The sequence below is a fragment of the Sus scrofa genome, chromosome 5 (assembly GCF_000003025.6).
Source record: "Sus scrofa isolate TJ Tabasco breed Duroc chromosome 5, Sscrofa11.1, whole genome shotgun sequence".
Classification (NCBI taxonomy): Eukaryota; Metazoa; Chordata; class Mammalia; order Artiodactyla; family Suidae; genus Sus; species Sus scrofa.
The window spans coordinates 60,227,938-60,246,738 of record NC_010447.5 but is presented as its reverse complement, the minus strand read 5'-3'; the positions used below and the strand labels follow the sequence as shown (position 1 = coordinate 60,246,738).

The 18,801-nt window shown below is 37.8% G+C and overlaps 1 protein-coding gene across 1 annotated transcript in view; it reads right to left on the bottom strand.

Annotated features, from left to right (window-relative positions):
- The window catches only part of LRP6 (LDL receptor related protein 6), a 169,679-nt gene that overhangs the window by 71,981 nt on the left and 78,897 nt on the right, over positions 1-18,801 (bottom strand). The window contains 2 exon segments of the mRNA XM_021092344.1: positions 2,736-2,867; positions 4,926-5,122. Of these exon segments, the coding sequence (XP_020948003.1) occupies positions 2,736-2,867; positions 4,926-5,122 (329 nt within the window).

Below are 18,801 nucleotides of genomic sequence, written 5' to 3'. Positions count from 1 at the left end.
AATTAAAGGAGATAAAGGTAAAGCTCAGGAGTTCCCGTTGTGGCTCAGCAGTAATAACGAATCCGACTAGTATCCACAAGGATGTGGGTTCGATCCTTGGTCTCACTCCGTGGGTTAAGGATCTGGCGTTGCTGTGGCACAGGCTGGCAGCTGCAGCTCTGATTTGACCCCTAGCCTGGGAACTTCCTTATGCTGCAGATGTAGCCCTGGGGAAAGAAAAAAAGTAAAACTCGAAATGGACCAAACATATAAGTACTCAATAAACACTAGCAAAAACATGATTATTATTATTACCATTAGAAAATGAACACTCAAATTTTTATTTCATTGAGTTTTAAATCAGATTTCTTTATGAAATGTTTTTAACCCAAAACAGTATTTGGGTAACTCCCCCAAAAATTTAAAAATAAATAAAAACATACTAAGCATGAGAACATTAATAAGCTCAATCCGTTTGTTTTTGCTTTTTAGGGCCACACCCACAGCATATGAAGGTTCCCAGGTTAGGGGTCGAATCGGAGCTGTAGCCACCAGCCTGTGCCACAGCCACAACAATGTGGGATCCGAGCCGTGTCTGTGACCTATACCACAGCTCATGGCAACGCCAGATCCCCAACCCACTGAGCAAGGCCAGGGATCAAACCCACATTCTCATGGATACTAGCTGGATTCATTTCTGCTGTTCCATAAGAAGAACTCTCTTTTTGTTTGTTTTGATTTTGTCTTTTTGTCTTTTTGTTGTTGTTGTTGTTGCTATTTCTTGGCTTGGATTAGCTAGGATTGAATTGGCTGTACCACCGCCTACGCAGAGCCACAGCAACGCGGATCCGAGCCGCCGCAACCTACACCACAGCTCACGCCAGATCGTAACCCACTGAGCAGGGCAACCCGCACCTCATGTTCCTAGTCGATTTGTTAACCATGCGCCACGACGGGAACTCCTGTTTTGATTTTTAATGTTCAAGTCAACCTCTACCCAAAATCTATCTAAATATAAAAGCTAATAAAAGATAGTAAGCAAGTTGACATCTGAGTTAAAAAGATTCCCAACCAAAGCAATGAATCTGAAAGAAAATACTGACATTAAACTTCAAACATTAATCTGGAATTACAGCAGAAAAAACTGAGAAGAAAAGTGATGCCTTCAGCATCAGTTTTTTGACTCAAGGATTAATAATAAATCAACCCTATCTTGGAGAGAATAGAGCCCTAACTGCCACAGCAGGCACCAAGTAAGAAAACTTAATGTAATTTACCACCTACCTAGTTCTGCTAACTACCCAAAGGAGCCAGTCCTAAAAACTTTGCAAAGAAGTCACAGAAAGTAAAGCTGTCAGTTTGGCAATGTGATCAAAACAGAAGAGTTAATATTACATGCCAAATGTATATCTGAAATTAAAAATACTAGTTAAATATGTACATTGCACAGTTGTGAGGGAGTAAACAACCATTTTTTCTAAAGTAAATCCTCTGTTTTAAAGTCAGGCTACCTTTTTAAACAAAAAAGCAACATTACGAAAACATTTTGTTTTAAATTGAAACCAAATTATTGTTTGCCATGGAAATCATCTGACAGGAGTCAGCCAGCTTCACCTTTACTAGGGGGATAATTCATCAATGCCAGGTCATGACAAATATCCTGTACATGGACTCAATTCCATCTCTCTGACTCCCTGACCCCCTTGCCAGGAACTCAACCCACTCCAAAATAAAAGCTTCTACTTTTCAGAGTAAGATAAAGAAGCCACTGCTAAATACAAGAATTTTCTTACCAGGTCTTGCTGGTGGCCAGAGAACCAGATGGTGATCCAATGGCATACAATGAGAAAGAACATTCTCATTAAGAAGAAAAAGGCAAGAAATGGTATTCTCCCAAACTAGAAGTCCCTGAAATGTCCTAATAAATCAGAATACTTCTTAAATATGCCATCTCTCTATAGGGAACTGACAGTAGGGAGAAGAGGCAGCGTGGTGGTTAGGTACAGAAGGAGGTTGCTTTAAACAGTACAATAAGGAATTCTTTTCTTCTTCTGAAGGCATTTCTCTGTTGTTAAAAGGCAAATATCATTCAATCATTTTTTTTTTAGAAACTATACTTACCTCATGACAGTCTTTATAGTTGAAAGTTTAATAAACATCATTTCCTTACACAAAGGTTCTTTATTTACAAGTACTACCTACTGTTAAAAATGTATTCTTGATGAGAACACTCATTTAAGAATCAATTGTGATTTCAATGACTCTGATATCTGACAGAGAAAAGAAACAGCACCTATTTTTTTTTTCAAAAAGAAGTATGTTGGAATTCCAGCTGTGGTGCAGTGGATTAAGAATCTGACTGCAAGAGGCTTGGGTGGCTGCAGAGGTGCAGGTTTGATCCCTGGCCTGGTGCAGTGGGTTAACAGATCCAGCATTGCTATGGCTGCAGAGCAGGTCATACCTGTGGCTCAGATTCAATTCCAGGGCAGGGAACTTCCATATGCTATGGGTGTGGCCATAAAAACAAACAAACAAAAATTTAAATAGGAATTTTAAAATAATTTATCAAATAGTATTCAAGAGAAGCAATAAAACACAAAACATTCCGATTAAGCAATTGCAATTGTGTAAATTGAGAGATTAAGTGACTAGTCTCCCAAAGCGCTGTAACCTATAGAGCTTATTATAGAGAAAGAAATCATAAAGAATCCCAATTGCTATCTAAAATTCTTCCTTCTTGGAGACCATCTTCTTACCATCTTTGCAGGTTTTTCCATTTTCCAGGAGTTTGACCCCAGTTGGGCAAGCACACTGATAAAAAGGCTTGACTGGAGACATCAAACACAAGTGGGAACAGCCACCATTATCAATTCCGCATGGATTTGTAGCTGTCAAATATAAATCACATTGATTAATACCAGTGATTATGGATGACCTTCCTCACTCTAGGTACACAAAGGTTAACAACCATAACATGAGCAACTCTAATAAACCAAATTATTACCAAATGTCATCCAGGTGCTTGACTACCAGACCATTTGCAAGGAAGGGAATTAATCAGTCAGAATTTACTTAGCATTCTGTATTCCAAAAGGAATACACAAGAAATAAAGCAGAAGGTCCCTGCCCTAAAAAAGCTTGTGATCTGGTCACTACGCCAAAATTAACAAACAATAATGCTGGGAAACAATAAGAAACAATGAAACTGCTATCTTGCACATTTAGACTGTAAACAAGTGGAGTCAAATGGGAAGTAAAGCACTAAGGATTAAAAAAAGAACTGAAGAAAAGCTTCACAGAAGGTATAGGACATGGCAGGAACCTTGAAAGGTAGGAAGAACAGAACAGAGGACTTTCAAGTGTAGTAAACCTTATAATGAAAGCTTGGAGGCTATACACTGGGGGAGGTGAACAGTCTAACTCAGATAAGGTTTCTGCTGACTAGGAAGAACTAAAGCTGAATGAGCACAGAGAAGGGAACATCTGCAGTGAAGTTAGCAGGAATCAAGAAAAGTCACACTTTGGAAATATTTACATGGAAAATATAGGCATAATGGATTGTAAAAGGGAAAACTGAGAAGCAGAGATTAATTAGCAAATTTGAAGAAATTTTGAAAAGGAAAAGATCTAAATAAAACTCACAGAATAATTCCCAACATGAGATACAGACCAACAAAACATGAAAGATAGAAGAAAGCAGTATCGCAGATAACTACAAATTCTCAAACTAGAAAAGATAAAGGATTGACGGCGCCATTAAAAAAACAGAAATGGAGAAATTCTTAACTGAGGGCCAACAACGAGAATAAAAAATTCACACAAGTAACTAAATTTTTCTGTTTTACAAATGAGTAATACAATAACATATTTTTTATTTTTTCAATTTTTTTTGTCCTTTTGGGGCCACACCTTCAGTATATGCAAGTCCCCAGGCCGGGGGTCCAACAGGAGCTGTAGGTGCCCACCTACATACGGCACAGCCACAGCAATGCTGCCAGGTCCAAGCCTAGTCTGCGACCTACACCACAGCTCATGGCAACACTGGATCCTTAACCCACTGAGCAAGGCCAGGGATCGAACCCGCGTCCTCATGGATACCAGTTGGGTTCGTTACCGTTAAGCCACAACAGGAACTCCCACAATCATTTTAAAACATTATTATGGACTCATGAGCACCAGACTCCAATATGACACATTCAATATTTGACTATTTCCCCCTAAATGGAAGGAGCAATGCATAAATCCAAAACCCCTGCATTTTTGGCTAGGCAATACAATCTGAAATATACTCAGACACATGCCAGACATTTATTTACACACAAGTGCCAAATGCTTAACATTCTCGTATTTTTTTTAAACCTAATTCTAGAATTGTCAGCAGTCTTAGCCTAAGTCATTGTAAAGAATAACCAGAAATAGAAGCAAAACTACGAAAAAAAAGGTAGAGGATGTGTGCAGAAAGATACAAACAGGTATTTTTATTTAAGCAACTTAAGGTCTTAAATTCACTAGTTATATTAACAGAGGTTTCCATTCAAGAAAGGTATTTGTTTTTAAATACTCACATGAACAAAATCACTCATTAGAGAGAAACAACATGAATGAAAAATGCATTTGTGACTACAATAAAAAAAAACTCAAAAAATTGCATTTGTGTATAAGCTTAGCATATGAGCAATCTGAAGTTCTTATTTTATTTTTCTCTTCTCCACCTCCATAACCCTAGACTCAAAACAAAGGGTGAGGTGATTTGTAGTAGCAGATATCAAGCTACAAATGGTTTAGATTGTTGCCTAACCTGAATTATATTTTGACGTCTTCCCTATTTTTTATTCCTTCCTACTACCTCTGGATATGTGTTCCCTCCTCCTGCCCTTTACTAAAGCCAGACATTAGAGTGCTACAGAGCTATTCCAACTTGCAATTTAAAAATCAAGATCACTTACCATTTGGCTGTCTCTGTTGGCTGAAGGCATGTATATCCATGGGAGAGAAGATGTTAGAGTGGATTTCACGCAGACCTTCGCCAGTGTACTTGTTGCAAGCCAAAATAGAGTGTGTATTCCAGTCAGTCCAGTACAACGTGTCCTCAAATAACGTCAAGGCAAAAGGATGTGGAAGGGAACCTTTAACCACCGCCTGCCTATCAACACAAAGAGAAAAACTCAAACATTTCTAAATTGTCTTTTATCAAAACTTTATCTTGCCCATTAGAGTGGTTTTAAGTCCACACTAACACATACAAATTTGGCGTAACACATATCTGATGCTCAAATATACCTAGGAAAAATAAGTGACAGAGTAATTTCAAATTTATCTGAATTCATGATGTCCAAAATCCCCAACCCAGTACTTCAGAATGGTTCCTAACCTGGCAGCAGGCCCCAGGTGCACTACAAGCTAGCGAACAAAGTGAAGACCCAAGTATTAGCACTGCTATCAGTTCCCATCTCTGGACTCCCATCTTCGATCCTTCCATATAATTCATGTCATTAGAAAGAGAAAGGCTAGCAAAGGAAAAACCCCAGGGTTTACAGTTAGCACTGGGAAGCAGTTTTAAATCAGCAATAGGTTTTTCCCTTCTTGATGTGGAAGAACAAAGAATCTGAGCCTGTTTTGTCCATCACTTCTTAAGGCTTTGATAACTGAAAGTACAAACATATGCATGAGTCTTAAAAGTCATGCTGGTAGAGCTCTCTCTGCAAACTCCAGTCTAACTCCAGCAAATGACCATCTCAGCTGGCTGGCTGCTATATGGCTATTTAATCTCCACAAGGTAGCAAAAAGGAAGCCCAACCACTGGCAGAATGTGTTCAAGAGACAAAGCAGATGCCCAAATTTCACAGGCAATCCTAACTATATGAAAGGGAAGTAGAGAGTACTAAAGGCATGGACTACGCAGAGGATCATGGAGAGTTACATAATTAGTAAATATTCTTGAATAATGAGAAAATTGCATTTGAGCCACAATAATATACAAGAAAAATAAGTGCTTTGATATTTTATAATATCAAATATAGTATTTTCATAAATATTCACCTGGGAGGGAAAGAGGAAAATGTAAGCAATCAATGAGAAATAAAGAATATCACATTGGAAGATAATCCAATTTTTAGGTCCCTTAGGTTGTCTGATGATCTCAAGTATGTAAGAGACTACCAGTATACTCTATTCAAGGAGTTCCCGAAGTTCCTGTCATTCCCATCGTGGTACAGCGGAAACAAGTCTGACTAGGAACCATGGGGTTGTGGACTCGATTCCTGGCCTCATTCGGTGGGCTGAGGATCTGGCGTTGCTGTGGCTGTGGTACAGGCCAGCGGCTGCAGCTCCAATTGGACCCCAGCCTGGGAACCATCATGTGCCACAGGTGCAGCCCTTAAAAAAAAAATTCAGAGTTCCCGTCATGGCTCAGTGGTTAACGAATCCAACTAGCAACCATGAGGTTGAGGGTTCGATCCCTGGCCTCACTCAGTGGGTTAAGGATCCAGCATTGCCCTGAGCTATGGTGTAGGTCACAGACATGGCTGGGATCCTGCTTTGCTGTGGCTTTGGCATGGGCCAGTGACTACAGCTCCAATTAGACCCCTAGCCTGGGAACCTCCAAATGCTGTGAGTGTGGCCCTAGAAAAGACCAAAAAAAGAAAAAAAAAAAAAAATTCAAGGAGTGTCCACTGTGGTACAACGGGATCAGCTACCTCTCTGGAGGGCTGGGACACAGGTTCAATCCCTAGCCTAGCACAGTGGGTAAAGGATCTGGCATTGCTGAACTGTGGCATAGGCCACAACTGTGTCTTGAATCTGATCGCTAGCCTGGGAACTCCATATGCCATGGGCAGTGAAAAAGGAAGGAAAAAAAATTAAATTCAAGAGCAGTAAGATAATTTTCATCCAAGTAGAATTAGCATATGTTACTACATAAGGAATAGTCTGAGCCTAAGGTGTTTTAAATTTGAGGCACATTTTTAAATAACAATACAAGATTAGCATGACTAGTTTAACAAACTTCCTATTTTAAAACTTCATTCCAAAAAATTAAATACCTAGGAATAAACCAGATCAAGGAGGTGAAAGACTTATATACTGAGAACGATAAAACATTCATCAAGGAAATTAAAAAGGATTCAAAGAAATGGAAAGATATTCCATGCTCCTGGTTGGAAGAATTAATATCGCAAAAATGGCCACACTACCCAAACCAATCTACAGATTCAGTGTGATCCCTATCAAATTACCCATGACATTTTTCACAGAACTACAACAAACAGTCCAAAAATTTATATGGAACCATAAAAAACCCAGAATTGCCAAAGCAATCCTGGGGGGGTGGGGAGACCAAGCAGGTGGCATAACTCTCCCAGACTTCAGGCAATAGTACAAAGCTACAGTCATCACGACATGTGGTACTGGTACCAAAGCAGACATACAGACCAATGGAACAGAATAGAGAATCCAGAAATAAACCCAGATACCTATGGTCAATTAATCTTCGAAAAAGGAGGCAAGAATATAAAATGGGGAAAAGACAGTCTTTTCACCAAGTAGTGCTGGGAAAACTGGAAAGCTGCATGTAGGTCAATGAAACTAGAACTCACCCTCACACCAGGCACAAAAATAATCTCAAAATGACTTAAACACTTAAACATAAGCCAAAACAGCATATCCAACTCCTAGAAGAGAACATAGGCAAAACATTCTCTGACATCAACCTTACAAATGGTTTCTTAGATCAGTCTCCCAAGGCAACCACAATAAAAGCAAAAAGAAACCAACGGGACTTAAATCAAAATGATAAGCTTTTGCACAACAAAGGAAACCATAAAAAAAAGAAGACAACTTACAGAATGGGAAAAAATAGTTGCAAACGATGCAACTGACAAGGGCTTAACCTCTAAAATATACAAACAGCTAACACAACAGCAAAAAAACCAACAACCCCACGGAAAAATGGGCAAAAGACCTAAATAGACATTTCTCCAAAGAAGACATACAGATGGCCAACAAGCACATGAAAAAATGCTCAACATCACTGATTAGTAGAGAAATGCAAATCAAAACTACTATGAGGTACCCCCTCACACCTGTCCAAATGGCCATTGTCAACAAGTCAGCAAATAACAAATGCTGGAGAGGGTGTGAAGAAAAGGGTACCCTCCTACACTGTTAGTGGGAACGTAAACTGGTACAGCCACTACAGAAAATAGTATGGAGGTATCTCAGAAAACTAAAGAACTACCATATGACCCAGCAATCCCTCTCTTGGGCATATATCCAGACAAAACTTTCCTTGAAAAAGATACACACAGCCATATGTTCATTGCAGCACTATTCACAATAATCAAGACATGGAAACAACCTAAATGTTCATCGACAGATGAATGGATTAAGAAGATGTGGTATACACACAATGGAATACTACTCTGCCATAAAAAAGAACAAAATAATGCCATTTGCAGCAACATGAATGGAACTAGAGACTCTTATACTAAGTGAAGTAAGTCAGAAAGAAAAGGACAAATGCCATATGATATCACTTATATCTGGAATCTAATATACAGCACAAATGAACCTTTCCACAGCAAAGAAACTCATGGACATGGAGAAGAGACTTCTGGTTGCCGGAGGGGGGGAAAGGAAGGGAGTTGGATGGACTGGGAATTTGGGGTTAATGGATGCAAACTTTTGCCTTTGGAATGGATATGCAATAAGATTCTGCTGTATAGCAGTGAGAACTATATCTACTTACTTATGATGGAGCATGAAAATGTAAGAAAAAAGTATGTATGTATGTATGTGTGTGTGTGTGACGGGGTCACTTTGCTGTACAGTAGAAAATTAACAGAACACTGTAAACCAGCTATAATGAAAAGAAAATCATTCAAAATAAATAAAAAATTAAAAACAGACAAATGTCTTGAATAGTATCTTAAACATCTAACTCAACCTCATGTGAAGAAAGGCTGATTTACACTGTGTTCAAGAAGATTATAGGCAGGCCAGACCGAAGTAAGGTTGGTTAATAATGTTATCTGGAATAGAAATCCAAGAGAAGCATGAAGGGACCTAAACCATGTGGGCAAAATCCGCTATTTACTTTTTCCAAAGTAATTACTTTCTTCTGATTATATAATACTCAGATGTTCATTATAAGAATTTGGGAACAGAAATCTACAGTATATCTTTCTAGCCCTTTAATATGTTCATGTGTACAATATGTACATGTATACCTATAAATATACACACAATTCCCAATCATTAAGGAACGGAAAAATTGGTTTCTGTTATAAATAGTTAAGGCAAACATGAAACCAACTAAGACATAGCAAGAAACCAACTACCCAAAGGAATTTAGAACTAACAATCTGGTAAAATCATTAGCTCTAAATCATAGGTCCCAACAGGATGAAGGAAAACAGCTAAGCCAAATCAAGATAAGATGGAAGCATCTGTACTAAACCTGGAATAAAGGGAATTTACCACTCATAATACTAAACTTCTTCACTGGGAATACATGCAGTAGGCCCCAAGATGCTTCGTACCTTAATAATGGTTAATTTGCCCTGATTTTAAAAAAAAGTGGTTAATTTATGGATTTTGAAAGTCTCCAACTCATCCCTCATCTTGATTAAATAGTATCTGATTGTATTTTTTTAACAAGTGAATTTTTGTAAATTCACAGCATTTACTCTATCATAATGACCTGTTTTCATTTAACTATGTATTGTAAGGATTTTCGCCATATCATTCAATACTGTTTTCACATTTTTAATGGCTATATAGCACTGCATTGAATGGCTGTGCTATAATTTAACAAATCATATTGTCAAATTCAACATTATATATTAAATAATAATGTGCCTTTAAACATAAACATTTATTTTTTTAATTATGTAATGATCAGCTGATGAAAATTTTTTTACCACAGTCTGGCATGAACCTAATTCTGTATTTTTCCTGAGAGGAATGGTTCAATATTCACTATTTCACTGTTCACAACAACTTTATAAAATTAACTACTATGGGAGTTCCCGTTATGGTGCAGCGGAAACAAATCCAACTAATATCCACAAGGATGTGGGGTTCGATACCTGGCCTTGCTTAGTGGGTGGGGCATCAGGTATTGCCCTGAGATGTGGCGCAGGTTGCAGACGTGGATCAGATCCTGCATTGCTGTGGCGTAGGTCAGCAGCTGCAGTTCCAATCCAACCCTTAGCCTGGGAACTTCCAAATGCCGAAAGTGCAGACTTAAAAAGCAAACAAACAAACAAACAAAAAACAATATGGAAAATATTCACTGCCATTAGTGAAACAAAATGCAAATCCAAATAAAATACATTTTAAAATTTCAAAACAGACAAAATTATCTTAATATATAAAATGATAGATAAAATATGCATAAATACACTGTGTGACAGTGGAAATTATTTTTAATTTTTTTTGTTATTTCCCCAATACAATTTTTTTTTCTACTGTATAGCATGGTGATCCAGTTACACATACATGTGTACATTCTTTTTCCTCACATTATCATGTTCCATCATGATTGACTAGAGTTCCCAGTGCTACACAGCAGAATCTCATTGCTAATCCATTCCAAAAGCAATAGTTTGCATCTATTAACCCCAAGCCCCCAATCCATCCCACTCCCTCTCCCTACCCCTCGGCAACCACAAGTCTATTCTCCAAGTCCATGATTTTCTTTTCTGTGGAAAGGTCCCTTTGTGCCATATATTAGATTCCAGATATATAGACAGTGGAAATTATTAAAACCATTCCATAAAAAGAAAAAGATGGCCTTAAAACTCTGATCTTGACATACAAATCCTACTTTTAGTAATGAATTCTAAAGATGTAATCAAAGAAGCAGGTTCATACAGGCTCTTCTTTATTCCAACAGTGTTTATAAAAGTAAAAAATTACAACTTAAACATTTCACAACAAGGAGTTCCTGCTGGGGTGAAATGGGATCAGCAGTGTCTCTGCACTGCCAGGATGCAGGTGTGATCCCTGGCACAGCACAGTGGGTTAAGGATCCAGTGTTGCCACAGTTGTGGCGTAGGCTGCAACTGTGGCTTGGATCTGATTTCTGGCTTGGGAACTCCATATGCCAAGGGTGGACAAAAAAAGAGGCAAAAAAATTTTTTTTCACAATAAGGCAGTAAGGTTGAAAAAATATTGTTCAACATTCAGATTATTTTTTCCATTTATATTTAATAGCATAAATATTTGATCTTATTATTTTCCTATAATGTCCACTTTTTACTCTTCCTTACACTTCAGCTCTGCACTTTTTCATGGACTTTTCCCACTAGACTGAATTCATATACTTTTTTATGTCTCTAGGAATTTGGAAGATATACAAACTGTTTTATTAAATTTTACTTATCTTTATGTTTTTATGTCATATGTGATACTACTTTAGGTAATTATCAGCCTCAAGAATAAGACAGTATCTACTGACATTCCATGTATAAGTTAAGAAGTTAACATGGGTCTATTCTTGTCTGCCTTCTTCCTCATGTAATCATCCCACTACCAGGTCTCATTTTTTACTGATAAAACCTGGAATTTTATTCATTATAATGTGCTTCCATTTTATAATTTTTACATAAGATGTCAAAATATCCCAGTTTAAGCTGTAAAAAAGCACATTAACAGGAATTACTAGATTTAACTCCAAGTCTAACTGGTTTCTTTCTCACAAATATTTAATTATCTGATATCCTCATTCTTGAGCTTTATATTGTACTTCACCTCTGTACTGATAGTCTTCTCAATATAGCAAGTAACTTCTTCAGAAGGGTAAGGTAAATGGTGTACTTTGTTTCCTTGCATATGTAATAATGTCTTCCTGTTGCAGCAAAACATGAACAATCCCTGGATCAACCTCCATGTCTCAAATCTTTTCTTCCATTGTCTTCACACCCCTCCTACAAGTTGTGGGATAATTTCTCAAGGTTACCTTCCATTGTTTTTTGGGTTTTGGGGTTTTTTTTTTTTTTTTTGGCTTTTTAGGGCCACACCTGTGACATATGGAAGTTCCCAGGCTTGGGGTCGAATCAGAGATACAGCTGCCAGCCTACACCACAGTCACAGCAACTCAGTATCTGAGCCTACACCACAGCTCATGGCAATGCCAGATCCTTAACCCACTGATCGTGAGGCCAGGGAGCGAATCCACATCCTCATGGATACTAGTCCGGTTCGTTACCACTGAGCCACATTGGGAACTCCAAGGTTATCCTCCAACTTACTTGAATTTTTTTTAATCAGTCATCTGTCTGGCTGTCACTGCTTAAACTTTTTTGTATAATGATTTTTATTTTTTCCATCATAGCTGGTTTACAGTGTTCTGTCAATTTTCCACTGTACAACAAGGTGACCTCATCACTGCTTAAACTTGTAAATTTAACAAATCATGCTCTTCATTATCATTCAGTCTTTACCAGTTTTGAATGTATTCTTTCATACTACTACTCTTATTTTCATATTGTGTCTCCTTGAACTTTTTTTTTTTCCTTTTTTGGCTGCCCCATGGCATATGGGGTTCCCAGGCTGGATCAGCTCTGAGCCACTGCTGTTGCAACACTGGGTCCTCAACCCACTATGCCAGGCCAAGGATCAAACTTATGTTCCCAAGACACCGCCAACCCCGTTGAGCCACAGCAGAAACTCCTCCTTGAACTTTGATAATTTTTTTTCTCCTGCATTTTACAGGAAATTACAGCAAAATACCTATTCTGATTCTTTAATACAGATCATTCATGTGCACAGTAGTATCTTCTCACGTGCCTTGTTATTTTATTTTTTTCCTAATGGGGAGGGTTTTCAGAGGGAAGGCTGTATTTTATTGGAAGGTGAGATTAGTTCTGTTTAAGTCTGCAAATTTCTAGTCCAAGCTTTGAGATCAAAAAGGTAGAATGTGAATAAAATTTTGATTTACCACAGCTTCATTTTAATTTGGAAATCAAATCACACTAGAGGCAGGGAGAATTTGAAACCAGCAACAACAGCAGCATATTCCTGTTTCTTTTGCATGTTTCTGATAGCACCAAGAAGTCTGCTGATATTGCAACCCTGCTTATTCTCCGGCACCACTGTGCTCATTCAAGCCAGTTTTAATTACCTCTGATCTTTGCCTAACATGCTCAATCATGTCAAGTATGGTTGCCATAACATGTGCCTTCAGTGTCTGGTGTATTTCCCAGAGGTGCTAAGAGACTCCAGATGAGGCCTACTTTCCACCCTATCCCACCTCCCTCTCATTACCCTCACCTTCAGCCACCATCCCTAGAGTTGTAGTTACTATTGCTTATTTAGGTAAATGTCTTCAATTTGCTTCGTTAGGAAGCAGATCCTTCACAAGCTCAGTAGATGACCAGCCATGTTGATGTGCCTGCGTCTGAGCTGGTTTCCTAGAACTAGGAGAACAAGGATGGCTGATCAGGCAACAGCTCAGTCAGAATGGGACATCCTTCAATCCTGAACCCTGTGGAAATTCTTCAGATTTCTGGTATGTGGTTATCTTTGCCTAAGTCTCTAGGACTAATGTAAAATTCCTCTATGTTTATGGTCCATGGCTTTAATAACCATTAACTTGATAATGTCTATAAATCTGTATCTCCTTCTGAGACTGCTCTGTGGAGCTGCAGGTTCATATAACCAAAATTCCTCAGACTTTTTATCACCATAGTTTTCTGTAAGCAACACAAACATGTCCAAAGCTGAACTCAACCACATTCTCTTCCTACACAAAAGAAAGAAAGAAAGAAAGAAAGAAAGAAAGAAAGAAAGAAAGAAAGAAAGAAAGAAGAGAGTAAAGAAAGACAGAAAAGAGTAAAGAAAGAAAGAAAAGAGTAAAGAAAGGAAAAAGAATCTACCCTCCTTTCCTGAATCTTCTATCTCAATGAATGGCACTTCCATCAAACCAGTCATTCAAAGCAGAAATCTAAGAGCCATCACAGACACCATCAGGGAGCCACAAGTGGTATGTTAGCACTGGCACAGAGTACACAAGGAAGGAAGTGGTGAGAATATCTGTTTAAAACGAGGTAAAGGAATTAGATCATGTAAGTTACAGTGAAGGATTTATACTTTATCCGGAGAACAAGGATGATTACTTGGAAGATTTAAGAAAGTGAAATAATAATCTTCAAACCATTCTCTACACAACCACCAAAATAGTATTTCTAAAAAACAAATCCATCCATGTCAATTTGCTGCTTGAAAATCTCCAATGACTTAATACTTTCCAGTGTAAAATTCAAAAGCCTCATCTTAGAATTTTAGACCCTGTGTCATCTGGCTCCTCTCCAACTCTCTACACTTGCCTCCAACCACTCCTCACATTCCTGTTGCTGCTGAACAGGAACACTGACAAACCAAAGTATTCTTTAACAACTTTAATAACCTTAATGGGAAAACCTGACTTTGGTAATCAGGAACTACATGAAAGTCTTAAAAGTAATACCCTTTCTTCAAGGATAGTGTTGTTCAAGTTGGTAATCTTCTAGACTTAAAACAAAGATAGATCTAAGAGAAGCCAAGGAGGGGATAAATTCTATCTCTTTAAATTGTCATTAATAAATGCATGTTAGAAAATGCATGAAAGCTTTATCTACATACAAAACCAAACTGATATACTTAAAACCATCTTCCACATCTATGAAGACTCTTTGAAATGTACTATAAATTCCTATTGTCTCTTTTCTGTTAAGGAAGAGGGGCAGCCATGAGCTTCTGAAGCTCATCATGGCAATTACTGTACAGCTTGTGTGGGTTTTTCAGATAAGAAGGGGAAAAAAAAATAACAACTAAATAGCCTTTTCCAGAGCTGAAATGCTAAGACTCTTTCACTTTGTGTGAGTTTTCTTTGGAAAATTTAACAGACCTAAGATTGTGGACAGTGTTCCCAAGGGCTAAGTGGTGATCTATCGGCTATCTCCTTCCAAGATCAGACTGCACCCGTAAATAGTTTGGATGGCTTTTTGGCAAATGCATCGGCGTTCACTCAAAAGGAATTCAAAAGTCCTTCAGAAGTTTAAGGACAAATCCATTATCACTGGAAGACCAGCTAAAAGCTCATACTTTCGTTTTTGCATCGTCAAAAGGACCAATTTCATAAAGAATGGTGTACAATTATTATCCTATAATAAATAATACCATCTAAGAGATTTTAGGTACTGTAAACAAGAAGTGCTAGGTACTGTAACTCTGCTATATGTTCTTATTAAAAGAAAAAATTAGAATGGCAAATTTTTTTTTTTTGTCTTTTTGCCTTTTCTTGGGCCACTCCTGCAGCATATTGAGGTTCCCAGGCTAGGGGTCTTATCAGAGCTGTTGCCGCCAGCCTACACCAAAGCCATCCAGGATCCGAGCCACATCTGTGACCTACATCACACCTCATGGCAACGCCAGATCCTTAACCCACTGAGCAAGGCCAGGGATCGAACCCACAACCTCATGGTTCCTAGTCGGATTCATTAACCACTGTGCCATGACGGGAACTCCCAGAATAGCAATCTTTAAAAGAAGACAGTTTAAGAGATACAGAGTTTATCCTCTCTCCTTGGCTTCTCTTAAATCTATCCTCATTTTAAGACTAGAAGATTACCATCTTGAACATTAGCTTAATCATTTGAGAACTACCTTTACTGAATTATGTCCCCAATTTTAAACAAAGACCACCATGGGCAAGTAATATGAAATCAACGTGCACAGAAAAATGTAAACACTATTCATTACATCCCTACTGACTCCATGTGAAAAAATTCTCCAACTTAATATGATGAAAATCTTCCCTTAGAAAGAACTCATAAGTTTCCACCTTTCCAATGATGTGTGCTGAGAACTCATTTTAATCTAGCTGCTGAGAAGCTTAAAGATAACTTTAAAAAAAATTTTGTGGGATGGAAATCCTATAAAATTAGATTGTGATGATCACTGTACAACTATAAATGTAATAAATTCATTGAGAAAAAAATAAAAAATTATATGAAATAGCAGATACACAGACAACTATTCAAGACAAATAATAATTTCATGAGTTAGTATCTGGTAAACACCCTATAATTTTCATCCAGAAAAAGAAAGAACTTTGCCAACCACCTCAGAAGACACCTCACAGATCTTGTCCCATTCCTTCCCTCTCTGCAAAAGTAACTGTAATCCTGACTTTGTAGCAGTCACTTCCTTACCTTCCTTTATAGTTTTATTACCCTAGTGTGTATCCACAGAAAAACAGTTTGGGTTTGACTACCTATTTTTTTCATTTGCTATGTCTTTTAAGTCTCTCTCTTTTATAATTCTTTATTTTTTAGAGCAGTATTAGGTTCACAGCCAAACTAAAAGGAAGGTAAGAAATTTCCCATAGATGCCTGGCCCCCACACATGCACAGCTTTCCCCCATTATCAACATCTCCACCAGAGTGGTACTTCTGTTACAAATACTAAGCCTACACTGACCCATCATAATCACCCAAAGTCTACAGTTTCCCTTAAGGATCATTCTTGGTGGTACATGTTCTATGGATTTGGTCTGATGGACTATGACATGTACCTATCATTATCGTATTTTCACTACCCTAAATTTAAATGCTCTGTGCTCAGCCTATTCATCCCCTTTACAGACTCTTTTAAACTCAGGTTCCTTTATGATTCTTTACAGTTTATCTGCTGGAGGACCTGGGATATTTGATCTGTATGTCCAGATCTGCTGATGCACACTCACGGTGCAGTTCAGTATGTCTCTATCCTCTATTTCTCCTGCAAATTGCAAGTTTGATCAGCCTCAAGGTGAAGTGATCCTTCGGCAAAATAAAAGGGATGCTCTTTTCTTCCATCAGGTGGCAAAAAAAAGCGTCTATTCATTCTTTTCCTTGTTGTGATATTAGCAGCTATTGAAGTTCAATGCCTAGATCCAGTGGTTCAATGGAAGTTATAAAATGCTGATATTCTAATTATTCCTTTTATATCATTTTTAAAATTAGCTGGAATAGCTTTCTTTAACCTACTACTTGGTTAGCTACTGGTAGATTCATACAGGAAAGGGAGCACAAACTGCTTGACTCTTCCTCTTCATTAGCAACATTCAGGGTAATGAACTGGTTCTCCATTCATAATCTAAGCTGCTTACTTCTTTTAAAAATATATCACAGAGTTCCTGTCGTGGCTCAGTGGTTAACGAATCCGACTAGGAACCATGAGGTTGCGGGTTCAATCCCTGCAGCCTCGCTCAGTGGGTTAAGGATCTGGTGTTGCTGTGGCTCTGGTGTAGGACGGCGGCTGCAGCTTCAGTTAAACCCCTAGCCTAGGAACCTCCATATGCCATGGGTGCGGCCCTAGAAAAGACAAAAACAAACAAATAATCATTATGAACACAAGGATTTAAACACACTTGATGGGTTTCTATCAATCTTTGACCAGTGAGAGGCTTCTCAAGTTATTTCTCCAGGCTTTCTGAAATGACCCTGGTAGCCTGTAATAGCTTCCTTGCTGTCCAATATGACATAATATTCTAGCTCATCTTGGACACTTCTTGCAGGAGACATACAATCAACCATTTCGCCTGAATGGTATGATTTTTACCCCTAGTCTTCAGCAGTGGTCATAGTAAAGAAACATATGTATTTATGTGTAGGTATTTTTTCAACACAAAGTACTGATATGAGCTTTCAATTAACTGTCTGGTAACCATTTTTCCTGTGTTTCTATGAATTTGACTTTTTTTTTTTTTTTTTTTTTTAAGATTCCACATATAATGACACCATGCAATATTTGTCTTTATCTGGCTCATTTCGCTAAGCATTATGGCCTCAAGGTCCACGCATATTACTGCAAAGAATAGATGTCCTTCCATCTCATGGCTGAACAGTATTCAAATAAATATGATTTATGACATCTTCTTTGATAGACTGACCCACTGATAGGAGACACATAGATTGTTCCATGTTTTGGATATTGTGAATTATGCTACTACGAACATGGCAGTGCAGTTATCTCAAGATACTTCTGTCAGTTACTTTGGATAAATACTCAGAAGTGGGATTATTGGATCATATGGAAGTAATATTTTTAATTTTTTGAGGAGCCTCTGTACTGTTTACTTTAGATATCAAACACACAAAAAAATCATAACCAGGACCAAGTCAAGGAGCTTGTCCTGTTTTTCTTTAAGTTTTATGGTTTCAGGTCTTGTACTGAAGCCTTTAATCCATTTTTGCACTGATTTTTTTTGGTGTGGTATAAGACAGGGATCTAGTTTCATCTTTTCATATGTAGATATCGATTTTCCCAAATCATTTATTGAAAATATTATCCTTTCTGTACTATTTATTCTTGGCTCCTTTGTCATAAATTTATCAACCAAACTGTGGGTTTATTTCTGGGTTCTCTATTCCGTTCCACTGATCTATGTGCCTGTTTTTAATGCCAACACCATACTGTTTTGATTACCATAGCTTTGTAATATAGTAATAGCATACAGAAACACAGCTGATTTTTGTGTATTAATTTTATAATCCTGCACTACTACTGAATTTATTAGTTCCAATTGTTTTGTGGTAGTTTTTAGGACTTTCTGTATATAATACCAGATCATCTGCAAATAGTTTTACTTCTTTCTATTTAGATGTCTTTTCCTTCTTTTCTTGGACTAACTGCTCTGGCTAAGACCTTCAGTACTGTGTTGAATAAAAAGAACCAAGAGTGGACATCCTTGTCTTATTTTGACTGTAAAGGAAAAACTTTCAGCTTTCCACCTTTGAAAGATATTAGCTGTGGGTCTGTCATACATAGCTCTCATTATGCTGAGGTATGTATGTTCCC